Source organism: Staurois parvus, unplaced genomic scaffold (genome assembly GCF_062004578.1).
Source record: "Staurois parvus isolate SC_StPar_1 unplaced genomic scaffold, SC_StPar_1.0 ptg000671l, whole genome shotgun sequence".
In the NCBI taxonomy this organism is placed as follows: Eukaryota; Metazoa; Chordata; class Amphibia; order Anura; family Ranidae; genus Staurois; species Staurois parvus.
Genome location: NW_028318467.1, coordinates 4,609,801 through 4,626,829, shown reverse-complemented (window position 1 = coordinate 4,626,829; position 17,029 = coordinate 4,609,801). Strand labels below are relative to the sequence as shown.

General features: G+C 41.6%; 1 protein-coding gene across 1 annotated transcript in view; it reads left to right on the top strand.

Annotated features, from left to right (window-relative positions):
- ROBO3 (roundabout guidance receptor 3) overlaps positions 1–17,029 on the top strand; it is a 207,191-nt gene that overhangs the window by 44,464 nt on the left and 145,698 nt on the right. The window contains exon 2 of the mRNA XM_089652131.1: positions 5,091–5,417. Coding sequence (XP_089508257.1) covers positions 5,091–5,417 — 327 coding nt within the window. The remainder of the gene's footprint in view (positions 1–5,090; positions 5,418–17,029) is intronic.

Here is a 17,029-nt window from a genome sequence, read left to right as displayed (position 1 = left end):
TCAAATATTACAAATCTCTCCTTAAGTAATATCTTGCTCCCCTGGATGTGGGACTTTGAGATGGAGATCAGATGTAAGACTGTATTTGTCTGTTCTGTGGATAGAATGACTGTGCAGGATATTAAACTTGCAGAGAGGATGTGCTGGATGTCTATGCAGTCTGAGTTCAAGCACCGTTCATGCCCTTGGTCTGACAGATGGATATCATGTAATTACATATTCATAATTTGCACCTTCTATACATTTGTACAATGGGGAAGGGTTAGAACTCCTGTCAGGTTATTATTGCTATCTGTGTCCTCCCGATATTGATCCACCCTCTTCATTTTGTCCTGGTGACCACTGTCTTTGGGACTGAAAGTGACAGGAAATCTAAAATGTTACAGTTGTTACCAGAAAAGGAATAAAGGGAAATATTCCAGTGAGGAGATCAGTCCTGGTAGAAGAGGGGCTTTCTTCTCAGTTCCTGTTGTGTCTCCAGGGCAAGAAGTGGCAAACCGGCAGCAAAATAAAAGTCTTGGGGAAGGGGTGAGGAGCACTGGGCTGTTTTTTTGTTTTATAATTTCTGGTAGTTGGCTTGTGGAAGATAGACAACTCTCCAGTCCCAAGGACCCATTGGGTAGGGGGGTCTTATTAAAATTTAAGGAAAGGTTGAAGGGTGGAAACACCACTGCATTGTCCAGAATTATTTTTTTTGTTATCAGAGATAAGTGAACATATTTTAGGGGCTCCAGGGGTCCTCCTACTTGAAAATTCAGAAAATAAGGATCTGGAAAATATTTGATCTTCTATAGCTGGCCTGCAGGAAAGAAATCACTCAATTCCCCCATCAACACAGTCAGTCAGGCAGTGGGGAGCCATCCCTGCTGGAAGAACACAATGATTACTGCAACGCTATAGCCACTGGCAATATTCGCATGAAAAGTCCAAGAGGCTGGTTGTACCCCAATCAACTTGGGGACAATCAGCCTGCCCATAGATGGTTACCAAACTTGAACCATCTATTGGCTGTCAACACTGAGATCCGTATCTTCTGATTTTTTGAGCTCTGAAGAGTAGGCCCTTGAGATGCATTGGCTTATCGTATTTATTACAAATAAAACTTCTTCTGAACATTGAACAGGTTCAGGTGTTTTTATCCTATACCTTCCTTTACATATTGATTAGCTGACTAAAAGAAATTACTTTTGAAACATTCTGTGTCTCTTAAGGTATGGTTTACTGCTGCATTTCCAAAGAGAAGACCTACACTGTATGGAAAGATATGTTAATGCCAAATAATGTTTATCTGATTGGTGATACTCATCAGCTATGCAAAGTTGATACATGACCAAGCAAATCGTTCCCATTTGCCTAATATAGCAGTAAATTGGTCAAAGGATAGGGAAGCAACTATGCCTTTTAGGTGAAGGTGATAAACACACAGTCCCATCTTTTTTTATTTACTTATTGATGAGAAGTTTGAAATTGACTCAGCTTGTTGAGTTCCTGAATTCAGAGCCCAAAGTTAATACTCTGGGTCCACAGTAGTCTTTTTTGCTTCCCATGAAGTGGGAACAAAGTGCTGGTGGAAATAAATATATCTGCCTATATATCCGTTTAATTTGACTCTGTACTCTGCTAATGAGGAGGTGGATAAAGGGACCATAAGAGGCCCTGAAGGAGCCATTCACCCTGTAAATGATGGGCCCTCCCTCCATCTTCAGTGGGCTGTGGGACAGCTCTGCAGAGGTTACCGGCTGTGACCCTTAGCAGAAAATCACCATCACTTAGGACAGAGACCCAGAGGTGTCATCGCTTACTCTCACAGCAGCCAAGCTAATTTGTCAAAGTGGGGTCAGGAAAGGCTCTGGCTGTCACATTAAGGGTTGTAGACCCCACCAAAGGGACACTGGCTACTGTCTGCAGCTTAAAGGAGTTATGATGTTTCATTATGGTATTTTAAGATGATTGGAAACTGCTGCAAATTGACAGACAATCCAAAGCCCAACCACCAAACAAATATAAATAGCTTTATATACTTTTTTTCTGTGGTTGACTCTTACAGCAGTCGGTGATGAGCCCTCCAAGGTTTGACAGTTACTGCCCTGTCGTCTGCCTAAACCAGGGGTCTCCAGACTTTGTGAACAAAGGGCCAGTTTACTGTGCTTCAGACTTTAAAGGGGCTAGACTGTTGTCAGTAAGAGTACATAATGCCCCAGCATCAACAAGAGTAGACCATGTCTCAGGCTTGGTGGTCATTGGGAGTTAAAATTAAACAGTGTCCCTGAGGAAGAATACTGCCCCATCTTTGGTATTAGCGGGCATAATTGTGCCTCATCAGTGGAGTCAGTGGAAGGAATAGTGCCACATCATTGGTGTCCACATAAGAAATGGTGCCCCAATGTTGGTATCAGTGGGAGAAATGGCGCTTCATCATTGGTGATAGTGGAAGGATTAGTTCCTCATATCTGTGGGAGGAATGGCACTTCATTGTTAGTGATAGCAGAAGGTTTAGTGCCTCGTATCAGTGGGAGGCCAGTTCCCTAAGAGCCGGATAAAGGGCCCCATCTGTCTGGCGGGTCGCAGTTTGCAGACCACTGGCCTAAACTCATGCTTATAACACATACTGCCTTCCAGCTCCTACCATATCAGACATACTGTACAACCCTGTTGTTTATATACATCTTAACTGCAAGATTCTGTTATGTGACACTGTTACACACACTCAGGAGACAGGTAGCATGTGTTATTATGAGGTCAAACTTCAAGTGCTCTATTATGGTGGTTCTCAACCTTTTTGAGACCAGGCCCTGAAAAATTCATCCAAAATTTTCAATGCTTCAACAGTAAAAAATAAAGTTTATACTCGCACAATAAGGCCTCATGCACCCAGGATGATTTTTTTCCTCTCCTGGACATCTTTGCTCCTGGCACATCAAGTCGCATCAAGTGTTTGGAAGTTCATTGATTGCATTGGCTAGAATATTTATTCTGGCTACTGGAATGAATACTCAAGGTGTATTTGCATGCATTTAGGCACGTTCAGCACCTAAAGAGAGTAGTGTGCAGTGGGTTAGGGGACTCTGTAGCAGACTTGGGGGCACTGCTTGGGATGAGGTTTCTGGAGGAGGCCAGGAAGCACTGTGAGAGGTTGGGGGGCTTCGTGGGGCACTGTTGAAGGTTCGGGGTACTATGGAGGGTTGGGTGGAGGTGCTGAGGAGGCTGAGAGCTTTCAGGTGGTCATGGGGGGATGTTGAGCCACTGTGGAAGTTTGGGGGCCCTGTGGAAGCTGGGGAGCACTGTGGAAAGTTAAGAGATCTGTATCGGTGGGAGAAGGGAGGTTGCAACCCAACGGTTGAGAACCACAGATTTTTACTACTAGGGCCTCAAGTTTATTTTCTAGTGAATAAAGAAAGCAAAAGGGAAAATATAAACCTTTCATTGCTAGGCCTGCAGATTTGTGACCATTTTAAAATGAAATATTTTCGATTTTTGAGTAAGCCCAGTGTTGACTTGTTTTCTTTTTGCTTTGAACAAAACCTGTTGGCAGAAAGGGATAGGATGTCTAGTATAGAATCACACATACCCCAAAGCTTTTCTAGATTGCAGTTTGACCTGGGTAACATAATGAGATCACACGAGTCTACCTCTGCGGCACAGAATATAATGTAAGGGTGCTATTCATAGCTAAGGCTTGACAAGCCATATAAAACTGCTAGAAACTAATTATAAAAACTGTGCACAGCTCAGGATAATTAGCAGTTCTAAGAAGCTTTAAAACCTAGAAAGCAATTAGACATTCTCGGTTAATACGGCTTTTCATGGATTATGCGTTTGTAATATGCAGTAATAAGTTCTAATAACTATAAGGAGTATTATAACTTGGTAGAATGAGTTTTGTGTTTCTAATGCTAAAGTAGTACTGAATTTCTCTGTAAAATAGGTTCATAATGAGGTTGCAACATCCCATTTTATAAAGCTAAAGTTTTCTGCAGAGATAAATAATTTAATGGCATCCCCATTCCTCTGATCTCTGAAAGTTTTTTTCCTTATTCTAGCAGAGATGGGTAGATGGTTGCCTCCCATGATTCTATGGGAATGTTTTTTGCTCCTCATAATGCAAGGAATATTCAAACAATTTTGAATTTCACCAATACTCCTGATGAAGTAATGTCAAATTAGGGATTCAGTACAGTGCAGACAATACTGTCTGGCAATCACAATGGCTAAAACTATATGTCCAAATATTTTTGGCCACTTCACTATCAAACCTGCACTATATACTGTAGTAAAAGGTATGTAGACCCCTTCCAATTAATTGATTTCAGGTGTTTCCAGTGAAGAGCACTGTCCATACCAGTGTATGAACATACAGAGATATTTTTTAAAATTCCAACCTTATGACAACAGTTTGGGGAAGGCCCTTTATTTTTCCAGCATGACTGTGCTCCTGTGGACAAAGCCAGCTCCATAAAGACATGGGCTGTTCAGTTGGTGTGGAGAAACTCAAGTCGCCTGCAAAGTCCTGACCTCAACCCTACTGAACATCTTTGTAATGAATTGGAAGGCCGTTTGTGACTCAGGTCTTCTCCTCCAACATCAGTATCTGAGCTCACAAATGGCCACAAATTCCCCCCGAACATTTTCCAAAATCTTATGAAATGCCTTCTCAGAAGAGTAGAGGCTGTTATAGCCACAAAGGGAGGCAATGTCATTTTAACGTCCATGGTTATGGAATGGGATTTCCAGTAGGCTTCTACAGGCTTTCTGGTCAGGTGTCCACAAACATTTAGCCATACAGTATATAATCTTTGTGGGAATCTTGTATTATGGAGCTGTTAGTTTTTATATTAGTTGTTCCCACTTTTTAAGGCTTGCTTATTGTTGCATTTTATAATTCCAGAGGCCGTATGTTTTTGAAGAGAGCCTTTTTAAAAATAGGAGCATAATTGTATTTTTTTTTTTTTTGAGGAAGAAATATGGTCGTTTTGCTTTCTGTGACATAAAGCCTGTAGACCAGCATCTATATAATTAGGTTTGGTCTTCTTTTGAGATACAGTAACTGTATATTGTTGACATTTTTTTTTTTTTTGGTTTGTCTTGTTCAGGCTCTCGGCCCCGTCTGGAGGATTTCCCGCCAAGAATAGTAGAACACCCATCCGATCACATCGTTTCTAAGGGGGAACCGGCAACGCTGAACTGCAAAGCGGAAGGTCGTCCCACGCCCATTATCGAGTGGTACAAAGATGGTGAACGGGTGGAGACAGACAAGGATGACCCTCGTTCTCACCGTATGCTGCTGCCGAGTGGTTCCCTCTTCTTCCTCCGCATTGTTCATGGACGTAGAAGTAAACCAGACGAGGGGGTTTATATCTGTGTGGCACGAAACTATCTGGGAGAATCTGTCAGCAGAAATGCATCTTTGGAAGTAGCAAGTAAGTTTTTTTATGTTTTGTCAGCTTCCCATAACTATTGTCCATGTTCACAAAAGTCATGGTGGGAAGACCGGAACTGATGATGGCAAACAAACCTGAAACGTTTGCACACAGGACTGCTTTATCTCTTTTCTGGATTCAGCGGTGGCAATGGACATATGGCCAGTCCTATTATATACCGTACTAGTGTATTAAACTTGGCTTTTATGTTTTGGATTGGTGATGGTAATACCTTCTGTTTTGAAGCAGAAACAATGAATGCAGAGCTGAAATACAAGAATAAATTCACCTGCTCTGTTCAGCCACTAGTATGATTTCCATATGTCTGCTGCAATATATCTTGGAGGATGATGCCATGTAGCTCTGTAGTTTGCTGTAACAACCCCTCCCCTTCCCCACCACCAACTGCTCATTGGACTATAAAGCAACATTGCTAACATATGTTTTTAATCCTTATAAGCCTGTCTAAATTTTTCCCTTCAACCCCAAGTGCTTGAAACATGTTAGGATTTTAAAAAAATGCCAATTCATGGAGCCTTCAAGGTCACTCCCCCTTCTCAGCCTGATGTATGGTATTTGAATTAATTATGGATTTTGTGAAGTTATATAAGCAGCATTTAAAAAATATGGTTTTAAAAGTATACATATATAGCAGGGCACAGAGGGTGTGCTGAAGTTTTGCCCAGAGTTCCTCCATAATAAGGTAGTCCTGTCACCTTTTCCCAGACACCATTTAGGATTTCTTCTGCTCCTCTGCCCCGTGGTATTCTTGATTTTTTTACTCAATCACATATGTCACCTGACCAAATAGAAAGCGTCAATCAGATGTGTGTCTTGTTCAGCCATTAAGTCAAAAAGCCTTTTCCTGGATTAGCGGTTGCAGTCTTGGGACATTATTCTTTAGTGAAACAAAACTCTGATTTGGTCTGCCTTGTAAAATCTCTTGCTTTCTGAAAAACAAAAATATGATCTCAGCAGCACTGTGGTGAAATGAATGTGTATGGTACCTTGGTCACGTTTCTCTGAATGCAGCTAGCAGGCATTGGCATGAGTTATTGTTTTAGGAGGATTTGATCTCGCTTATAGAACTGCCTTATTGGCAAAGCTTGAAGCACCAAATGTCATTTTTAATAGTTTTCATATGGAGCCCAGAGATTATTATATAGGATTTATATAGCGCCAACAGTTTGCTCAGCACTTTACAATATAAATTGTTTGTTGGAAAAAAAAGTTTCGTTTCAGCTGGAAAAAATACTAGTGAGGCAATATGGAGAGATGATTGGGCTGATACAAGGTTTAACCACTTGAGCTCCAGAGGATTTACCCCCCTTAATGATCAGGCCTCTTTTTGCTACTCGGCGCTGCACTAATTCAACTGATAATTGCGTGGTCATGCAATGCTCCACCCAAACGAAATTTACGTCCTTTTTTTCACACAAATAGAGCTTTCTTTCGGTGGTATTTGATCACCTGTGCGCTTTTGATTTTTCACGCTATAAACAAAAAAAGGCCAAAAATTTTGAAGAAAAACAATATTTTTTACTTTCAGCTATAAAAAATATATAGTAAACTCAAAGTTGGTTATCAATTTAGGCCAAAATGTATTCTGCTACATGTTTTTGGTAAAAAAAATCCCAATGAGTGTATATTGATTGCTTTGTGTGAAAGTTATAGCGTCTACAAACTATGGTATAAATACTGCAATTTACGCCATTTTTCTGCTATACAGTGCTGCGCTAGTTTAATGGACAATTGCGCGGTCATGCAATACAGTACATAAATGAAATTTACATCCTTTTTTTCCCCACAAATTGAGCTTTCTTTTGGTGGTATTTGATCGCCTGTGAGGTTTTTATTTTTTGCGCTATAAAAAAAAAGGCTGACAATTTTGAGGAAAAAAAAACAATATTTTGGACTTTTTGCTATAAAACATGTCCAGTAAAAAAAAATGCAAAAATCAAATTTAGTCATGAAATTTCTGCCAAAATGCATTCTGCGACATGTCTTTGCTAAAAAAAAAAGCCCAATACATGTAAATTAATTGGTTTACGTGAAAGTTATAGCGTTTACAAATGGCGGGAAAGATACTGGGATTTTTAGGTTTTTTTTTATACTAATAATGGCGGCGATCAGTGAATTATGGCGAAGATCAGGGACTTATGGCAGCGACTTATGGCGGGACTGCGGCGGACATTCTGACATTGGGGGGTACTGACTTGGGGTCACGGACGTCCCCAAAAACACTAATACAGTGATCAGTGCAAAAAGAAAAACACTGACACTGTACTAATGGCACTGGGGAGGAAGGGGTTAACTTTATTTTGCAGGGAAGGGTTATCTGAGTGAGGGGAGTGTTTTACTAGGGGGCGGGGGTGTGTACTGGGTGGGACAAGGCTGATCAAGAGAGAGAAACTCTTCTGTCTCGATCAGCTCATCCTCGAGCTGACAAGGAAGTGACAGACAGCACAGCTACTGCAGCTGTGCTCTCTGTCACTGTTTACCGCCAATCGCCGGGAAACAGCCGCTAAGGACCGGCTGTGACCCAGCGACTGACATCCGCAGCGGTGATCGGCGGGACAGATAGGGCGGCGGCGTGCTTCGCGCGCGCCCCCTATCTGTTTACAAAACACACATTTTAAAACGTGGTTTTGCCTGCCAGTGCCGCCCTGCCGCCATATTTCTACAGTGGCTGGGTGGCAAATGGTTAATGATCCCCTCTGTTGTGATAAACCAATCCCCAGGCTCTCTGGTTCTGAATCAAGAGAGCAGAGGCTGCAGTGGTGCACTAACATCAGTAGAATCTTAGTGGTTCTAAAGCCTGAAGGTTTTCTATGCCTGAAGGTAAAAAACCTTCAGTGTTCAGCTCCTCCCTCAGCCCCCCATATACTCACCTGAGCCTGATCCAGCAATGTGCACGAGAGCAAAAGCTCTCCTGGGCCTCTGCCTCCTCATTGGTTGAGACACAGCAGCTCCCGCTGCTGTCAACAACAGCCAACGAAGAGGGAGTGGGGGGTGGGGCATATGGAGGCAGCTCTAGAACGAGCATGCATAAGTGACCGCAGAGCAAGCAGCTTGCTTCTGTTGGCACTTGGCATGGGGAAGGAGCCTGGAATGGCAGCAGGAAACTGAGAAGAGGAGGATTTGGGCTGCTCTGTGCCAAACCATTACACAGAGCAGGTACTGTAACTATAACATGTTTATTTGTTATTTTAAAAAAAATTAAAACTGAGCCTTTAAGATCACTTTAAAGGATCTCGATCACCAAAATTTGCCAGTAAAAGAAAAAAAAAGTAGAGAATACTCGAATCTCCTGCTGCCCACACCACCAAATACTTATCAGTTAAAGAGAAATCTGACACTTCCTGGAGTGTCAATCTCATGTACCCCCCTCACTCTCCTTACATTTTGTGGTTCCATCCACTAGCCTCTATGTCATTACAGTGTCCTAAAGAGGAGGATGAACCACTCAGTGTAGCAGGGGACATCAGAGATTTACTTTTTCTCTTTGTCCCATGGAAGATTGCTACTAGCTGCCCTGCTGAACCTTATTAATCATTTTAATGGTTGAACACAGAACAGGCTCCTCTATGGAGCAACTTACTGGAAACACACACAAAGATAGGCTGAACATACAATCTTTGTATAGATCTCTGTAGCCACTTTTGAACTGCAGGTCTCAGCAAGCCCAAGGAGGTAACTTACAGAGCAGCATGCTGGAGCTTCATTCCATAGAGGCTGCAGATGCATCCAGACACATATAGGCTGATTCTCTATGTGCTATACATTACACATCAGAAATCTCAAGAGCTATCACTTCATCCCTGTGAGGACTGTTAGACACTGATACGGCTGGGAGAGGCCAATCGACCTTTATTGATCTTTCTGCAGAAACGGTCGTTTTCTGTGGAGTCTGCTTCTCATTTCGTCATCCTGACGGCTCAGGATGACTGAGTGTGTGTCTCTCTATTCTCTCCTTTGCAGTCTATCAGTTACTCTTCGGGGACTGACATTCCGTCTTTCGTCATTTATATCACTCTTTCACTGGGATAAATGAGAGATTTTCTACCATATAAATCAGTCCAGGTCTAAAAGGGCCCAAAATGGTTATCTATCTATCTAGGTCTATCATTTCTTATGAGAATCAGGTTATCTGTCGATTATATACTGTAGAAATAGATACACAAACTATATGAACAAAAGTTGATGGACACCTGACTATCACCCCTATATGATGTGGCAGTACATTCCCGAACCATGGCCATTATTACAGAGTTGATCATCTTCTGAGGCTTTAACAGCATCCAATCTTCCAAGAAGGCTTTTACAAGATTCTGGATTGTTTTTGTAGGAATTTGTACCTTTTTGTGAAATCAGATACTGTTGTTGGATTAGACGACCTGGCTCAAATTTGACTTTCCAACTCATCCTAAAGGTGTTCATTAGGGTTGAGGTTAGGGCTTTGTGTAGAACAATTAAGTTCTTCCACATCAAACTGGTCAAACCATGTCTTTATGGAGCTAGCTTTGTACACAGGGGCACAGTCATGCTAGTCTGAAATGTCTTTGTTTGCTCTAGTATTAACAGGACTGAAACGCCTGAATTCAAACATTTGGGGGGGGGGGGAGGGTCTATGTAATTTTGGCTATATAGTTAGGATAGAGCTATTTTGTTTTCCAGACCATTATTGTCTGCACTCAACCGAACCCCAACCCTACATGGCATCATTAGGGCTAACAGAGAAATGTGACTGTAAAGTCCATACTCTAATGTAATTATTTTACGTGTGTTTTAAAAAGTAACTTTTTTGTTGTGCAGATTACATAGCCATGTTTTGCTTTTTCACCGTTTCCCCTGATAAAGCCATGTTGCATTGTCTTTTACCCAGTATACAATTTATGATTCAGTAATCTCAGACAAAAGGACTTGTCAAGACTTTAGAAACAGCTCAACTTTGTACTGACCAAGAGCCTGCACCATCACTGAGAAACAGAGCCATCCTCCCAAGTATGTGACAGGCCCTCTTCAATTTGTCATTTCCTTCCTACTTTGGCTTCCTACTGAATCATCTGCTTGAAGATGGAGCAGATTCTGTTCTAAACAAGGCATTATGGCGTCATGCAATCAGTCAGCACAGAAGGGGTCAGAGGTCACTGCAGTCTTCTGCTGACTGTCCCTGGGTTGTGGGTGACCTCTCCACAGCTTGGTGACACCTATTGATTGGCCTTTTATTGTTCTTCTCTTACAGTAGTAAGGAAAATCTGTATGCCTGTTTATTTTTATGCCAGCAAGCATTATAGAAGTGTTATCAGGGTTTCTTGTTGGTGGGTGACTGCTATATGTTCTGCTTTTCTCTGACTTTTGGGTCCTGAAGGACAGTTGTGTAGCTACACCTCTCTGGATAACCACTGTGACACCAGATCTTGTGAAGTATTCCCAATATTCATAACACTCACCATTCTGCTACATTTTCCAGCCATTGTAAGCGGTTGAGAAAATTGGGTAACACATACTGTACATGGCCAATGTAGTAGACATTCTCAGGTCTGTCATTGGGCCATTTGGGTCAGCAGTGTATTGAAGACCTTTTGGGAGTAATGTCACTTCTGTTGTATAGAAAGGTTTACCCAGACCAGAAAAACCAACCCAACTTTGGCGACAGGAAGATCCATTGTCGTTGTGCAAGTTATCACCTGTCTTTGTGAGTAATGGGAGCTCTTACTGAGGATTCTGGGTGTTCACTGATATGTGTTCATGTTTTAAATCTCTGCCTGTTTATCTGCTCTGACCTCCAAGGACCTGTAACCTCTGTGCCTCCTCTCTGTAAGGTAAACCCTTTGTCTTCACTAATGTGTCACCAAGGTAAAGATCTACAAAACAAACAGAATAGAGGACCCTGGGATCCCAGACTGTCACATGGAGATTAATGAAGGATGGAAAGGTGACCAGGCCAGGGGACAGCAGGGAAGTGGCTCCATCGCTACCATCTGAGTGGACTCAGTATTTCAAACATTTATGTCATTTCAAACATTTATGTAACTAACAAAATTGCTAAACTCATAATCTACACACATGTCTAGCTAGTACAGTATTGGGGTTCACTGACTTTTTCTTTTTTCTGTGAGGCTGCAACTTTAGTAGCTCAAAATACTAAGAGAAACATGTGCTGGGATTTCAATGATTAGTTATAAATTCAAATACAAAGAAAAAGCTCACATGCTTTGGTAAGGCAGATCTCAAACAAAAATGCCTCCCCCAAAGGGTACCTGGAAGCAACTCAAAGTATAGAAATCATGGGCACCACACCAAAAGATGAAAGTCGAATTATTCATAATCCAATCAAACAAAAACAGCAAAAGCATTTTGGGGGCAACAAAACTCCCCCTTTACCAGTTCTACAAAACAAACATGAAGCATAATGAGTGAAAGACTATTTAAAAAAATTGACAAAGGCATATGTATGAGCATAACACCGTTATTAAAAAAACATATAAAAAGGATACATTTTTTTTCCCCAAAAAAAAATTGTATGCTCATATGCATATGTGGACATAAGCCTTTACAATTGTTTTATGTTCCTTAATTCTTTCTATTAGTATTGTTTTTTTATTCATTATGTTTTATGTTTGTTTTATACCCCTGATGAAGCGGGAGTTTTGTTGCCTCTGAAACACAATTGGTATTTGATTGAAATATGAGTAATTAAAATGCATATTGGACTCTTAACATCTTTTGTCCCATTGTTTTATTAAAACCCATTGTTTTATTATTTGAATATATATGGTTGGGGAGATTGAGTTTCCAAAGCTTTTTTAAGACAGGGATTTTAGCCTTGGGATTGCTCCACCTGAATTTCCGGCTCCACCCACCTGACCAAAACCATGTCTAAAGAAGATGATTGATGGAGGGATTATTGGCGGATATGCCCACATTTAAAATTTAGGCTTGAGTGCTGAAGGTCCAGCTGAAGAGGTTTTTACTGAGCACAGGCAAATCTGTTGAACTCCAACCTAGACAAAACATATTTTTGGTTTCCAGTGGCACAGCTGCGCCATTAACCTAAAACCAATTAATACTTTTATGTGGTCTGCTACCATCCAGATTAGCTGACCTTATCTCTGATCATGGGCAGTAAATGGAAGGAATATTGCTCCAAAAACCAACCCATCATTTCCCCATTATGACTGACCACACAGGCGGCGCGGTTCCTATTTACTTAAATTTTCCTGATTCAGACCTGCTCAGCTATGACAGAGTGGCCGTAAAGAGCTCCCATTTTTTTTAATTATCCAACATGTATATAACTGTTAGAGCAAACTAAAGTTGGACTTTGGGAACCCAACAGTTAGAAGCAGCTGAGAGATCTTACTGCATACAAGATGGAGTTTTGAGTTAGTTGGTGCTAAATTTATTTTGTAAGCCTTTTATAAGCTTATTTATACATAACCCTTTCCTTCTCAAATAAACAGGAAAATCCACCATCTATAATGCTTGCCTTCTCCCAGCATACACAGGATCCAGAGGTAAGATGATGTGCAGGATCCTTCCATATCCAAGGCTGAATCCTCCCCATTGTCCAGCGCAGAATCCTCCCCGTTGTCCAGCGCAGAATCCTCCCCGTTGTCCAGGGCAGACTCCTCCCGTTGTCCAGGGCAGACTCCTCCCGTTGTCCAGGGCAGACTCCTCCCGTTGTCCAGGGCAGACTCCTCCCGTTGTCCAGGGCAGACTCCTCCCGTTGTCCAGGGCAGACTCCTCCCGTTGTCCAGGGCAGACTCCTCCCGTTGTCCAGGGCAGACTCCTCCCGTTGTCCAGGGCAGACTCCTCCCGTTGTCCAGGGCAGACTCCTCCCCTTGTCCAGGGCAGACTCCTCCCCTTGTCCAGGGCAGACTCCTCCCCTTGTCCAGGGCAGACTCCTCCCCTTGTCCAGGGCAGACTCCTCCCCTTGTCCAGGGCAGACTCCTCTTCTTGTCCAGGGCAGAATCCTCCCATGTCCGGCAGTGATTCACTCTCTTCCTGTGTAGCTACAGCACAATAAAACCTCTCAATCTCATCCCCCCATTTAATTGTGTTTACTCATGATGTTCACACTCCAGCAAGCCATTCCTTTATACACAACACCATTATCCGCAGTATTTGACTCTGTGAATTGCCTGATAATATCAGTAAATATATCTATAGACAGGCTTGTGTATAAACAAGCTGTAACGAGCGGAGATATAAAGACCAAATTGCTCTATTTTAGTTGAAGATGTAATGATTCTGGAAATGGGGATGTTTGTGCTTTACACTCAAATAAAACTCGTTCATACAATGCTGCCCTTTTTTAATACAGAATAAATGGAATGGGATTTGTTGTATAAAAACATTTTTGCTTACACAAGTACTTTTTTTTTATGGATTTTTTTCTACAGAAGTTCAGAGAACACGTTTCAGTGAAATAGATTGTAGATAAAGTTGTCATCCTGGGTACATAATTATTTTGCTTTTATGTAGAACAGAACGTGCCCTTTTCATCTTCAACTTTATTGTTTCTTGCCTGGTGTGTTCGGTAATGAGAGAACATGGTGAAGTTGGGGCAGACTAAAGCCAAACACTAGACAACTCTTTTCAGTTTGTTTTAGAAAGAACAGGAAAGGAGTTAGAGCCTCTGTCAAATCCTTCTAGAGAGAAAATCCCTGTGGCTTCTCACCTTGTGGACAGATCCTGGGTCCGTTGGACCCTTCGCGGTGTCGTGCATGATTCAGTGGGTGAGGGTCTAGTATGTGTTTGGTAGTGCAGGACTGATCAGAATTTAGGTTTACTTTTGTATATATTTGTAGAGGTTGTTCTCCTTTGTGGAGATCAACTACCAGAAAAAACACAATGGGGGTTATTTACTAAAGCTGGAGAGTGCAAAATCTGGTACAGTTCTACATAAATACCAATCAGCATCCAGGTTTTATTGCCAAAGCTTAATTGAACAAGCTGAAATTAGAAGCTGATTGGCTACCAGATTGACTGCACCAGTTTTAGTAAATCTCCCCAGTGTGATGAGAACTGGTCATGGTCCTAGGCTTCTGTCTCTCTGAAGGCTCAGAAAATCTTATCCTAGGTTTAGGGTTAGGAGCACCTAGTAAAGATGATCTTTTATTCAGGTCGGTGATTCGTACAATTTGTTTATTAAGAGAGTCCTATATGTTCAAAGCATTACAAGAGGAAAAAGTCACACTCTTTCATATGAGCATGGGTCATAGCTGAAACCAGAAGAATTTCACCAAAGGCCAGTTTTAGGGCTACATTGACCTGCAGTATCAGTGTAACTTCATGGAGATGAGGTTGGCTTTTTCCTTGCAATACATTGGCTGTATTTGATGCTTGTATTAAGTAACTTACTAATCACCTGACTAGATAACCTACACAGTGAGTGAGGAATCCTGTATATAAAAATCTAAGGTGTTTCTGATCATTTAAAAAAGCCAAGCCATTTCTCCAGGGCTAAAGGCGTTTGTCTGTCTTTGGTGGATAAGTGGAGCTAGGTTGCTTGAGTGTGGCTGAGTTTGTACACTGCAAAACTGGGTGCGTTCCAAAAAGTCATCTTTGTGTTTTTGTCTTGGAACTTTCCCAATTGGTTAGCACAGGAAATAATAGAAAATCTATCTGACAGCTAAAGACTAAAACAAATTTTAATCGTGATCCTGCATGGGCATCACAAAGACTGGAAATGAGGGAATATCTCACAATGGGATCACAAACAGAAATACAAACTTGACAAAAGTTTTTACTTCTCCTTCAGAAATATGTGTGAAATATGTTAAAGTTTGATGAGTATAGTATTTCATGTTTTCCGCTGTGATGCCTGATCCATATGGTACTGCTTTTGTAATTGGTGTAGAAGGACGATGGGATCGGTTCTTGGGTCTAATGGGAGTAGTCGTTAGGACTTTAGAGTGGTATCACTGGTATACATCAGAATCTTTTTACTGAGTGGAGTCAAGTGCTTTGTTTGCTGTAACTTTATTTTTCACCAACGTGGGCCTCTTTTGGGTCCTCACGGCTGGCCATACATGAGTAATTTTTTTTCTTTCCACTAGTGAGGTGAACAAAAAAAAATTACTTGATTCCATCCAACCGAGCTGTTGTATTCTGACAGCAGGGAGACTTCTCCACCATCAGAATACACTGATCAGCACAACTGGTGGTGTAGATAGAAAATTTTCCAGCATGCTGGTTGTACTTGATTGATAGACTGACTTGTATACAACCAGCCTGCCCATACAGTGGCAAGAAAAAGTATGTGAACCCCTTGGGATTACGTGGAGTTTTGCATGAATTGGGCATAAAATGTGCTCTGAACGTTGGGTGATGCAACAGGACAATGACCCAAAGCATACAAGTAATTCAACAAAGCAATGGCTGCAACAGCACAGAATACGCCTTCTGGAGTGGCCCAGTCAGAGTCCTGACCTCAACCCGATTGAAATGGCATGGCATGACCTTAAGAGAACGATTCACACCAGACATCCCAAGAATATTGCTACACTGAAACAGTTTTGTGAAGAGGAGTGGTCTAAAATTAGGTTATTGCTGCTAAAGGAGGGTCAACCAGTCCAAAGGTTCACATACTTTTTCCTCCCTGCACTGTGAATGTTTACATGTTATGTGCAACTAAACCATGGCAACATCTAATGTTTGTGTAGTATTATGTTCAGCAGACTGTATTCTTCTATTGTTGTGACTTAGATGACGTTCAGAGCACATTTTATGCCCAATTCATGCAAAACTCCACGTAATCCCAAGGGGTTCACATACTTTTTCTTGCAACTGTACATGGATTCAAATTCATCTGGTCCCTACTCCATGTATGGCCGCCTTATGCATCTTATACCTTGCAATATTGGATAGTGTTTGGTTTGCACTTGACCTTTTCCTTTCTTTAGACATTGTTGCATAAGGTCCGAACATACCCAATTATGGGCCCCTAGTTCTTGTCTCTGGTAACATTGTTCTCCAAACATAATGGCTGCCACCACTGCTGTATGTTCTTGCCACAGAAGTCATGTTCCTACCAGACATGAAGCCTTTAAAAAAAATACATTTCTGTTTAAATCTTGTTTTGTTTGACAGGAAAAAGCCTGGCACTACCTCAAACCACCATCCTGCCATTTTTATATGGGAATTATCTATTGATTTTCTGTCAAGCCTACTTCCATTACGCAGACAGGACGCATTTAAGTAATTTGGAACGTTCTTGGAGAAGCTGAAGCAGCATGACGCTGTGAAACCCCTACGTCTTGTCAGAGATCGGACAATTGGGAACTGTCCATATTTTATTTGTTCTTGTTATTTCAAGAATTTTCCTTTACTACCAAAGTCAGAGCCCCTTAATTATGACACTGACAAGAACTAGGGAGACTTCTTCCACCATCTCTGGCAAGTGCAGAGCTTTTTTTGCCTGAATACAGTATTGAGGGGATGGAGCAGTTAAAGAAAGTTATACAGCTCATAATAAACCATCACATTTCGCTGTGTCATTAGGCACAGGGAGTCCTGCGACTGTCGGACCACCCAGAGCTAAAGTGCTCTCTTCCCAGCAAGGAGAAATGTCACCAAATGGCTTTAAATGAATTCTTTCTCAT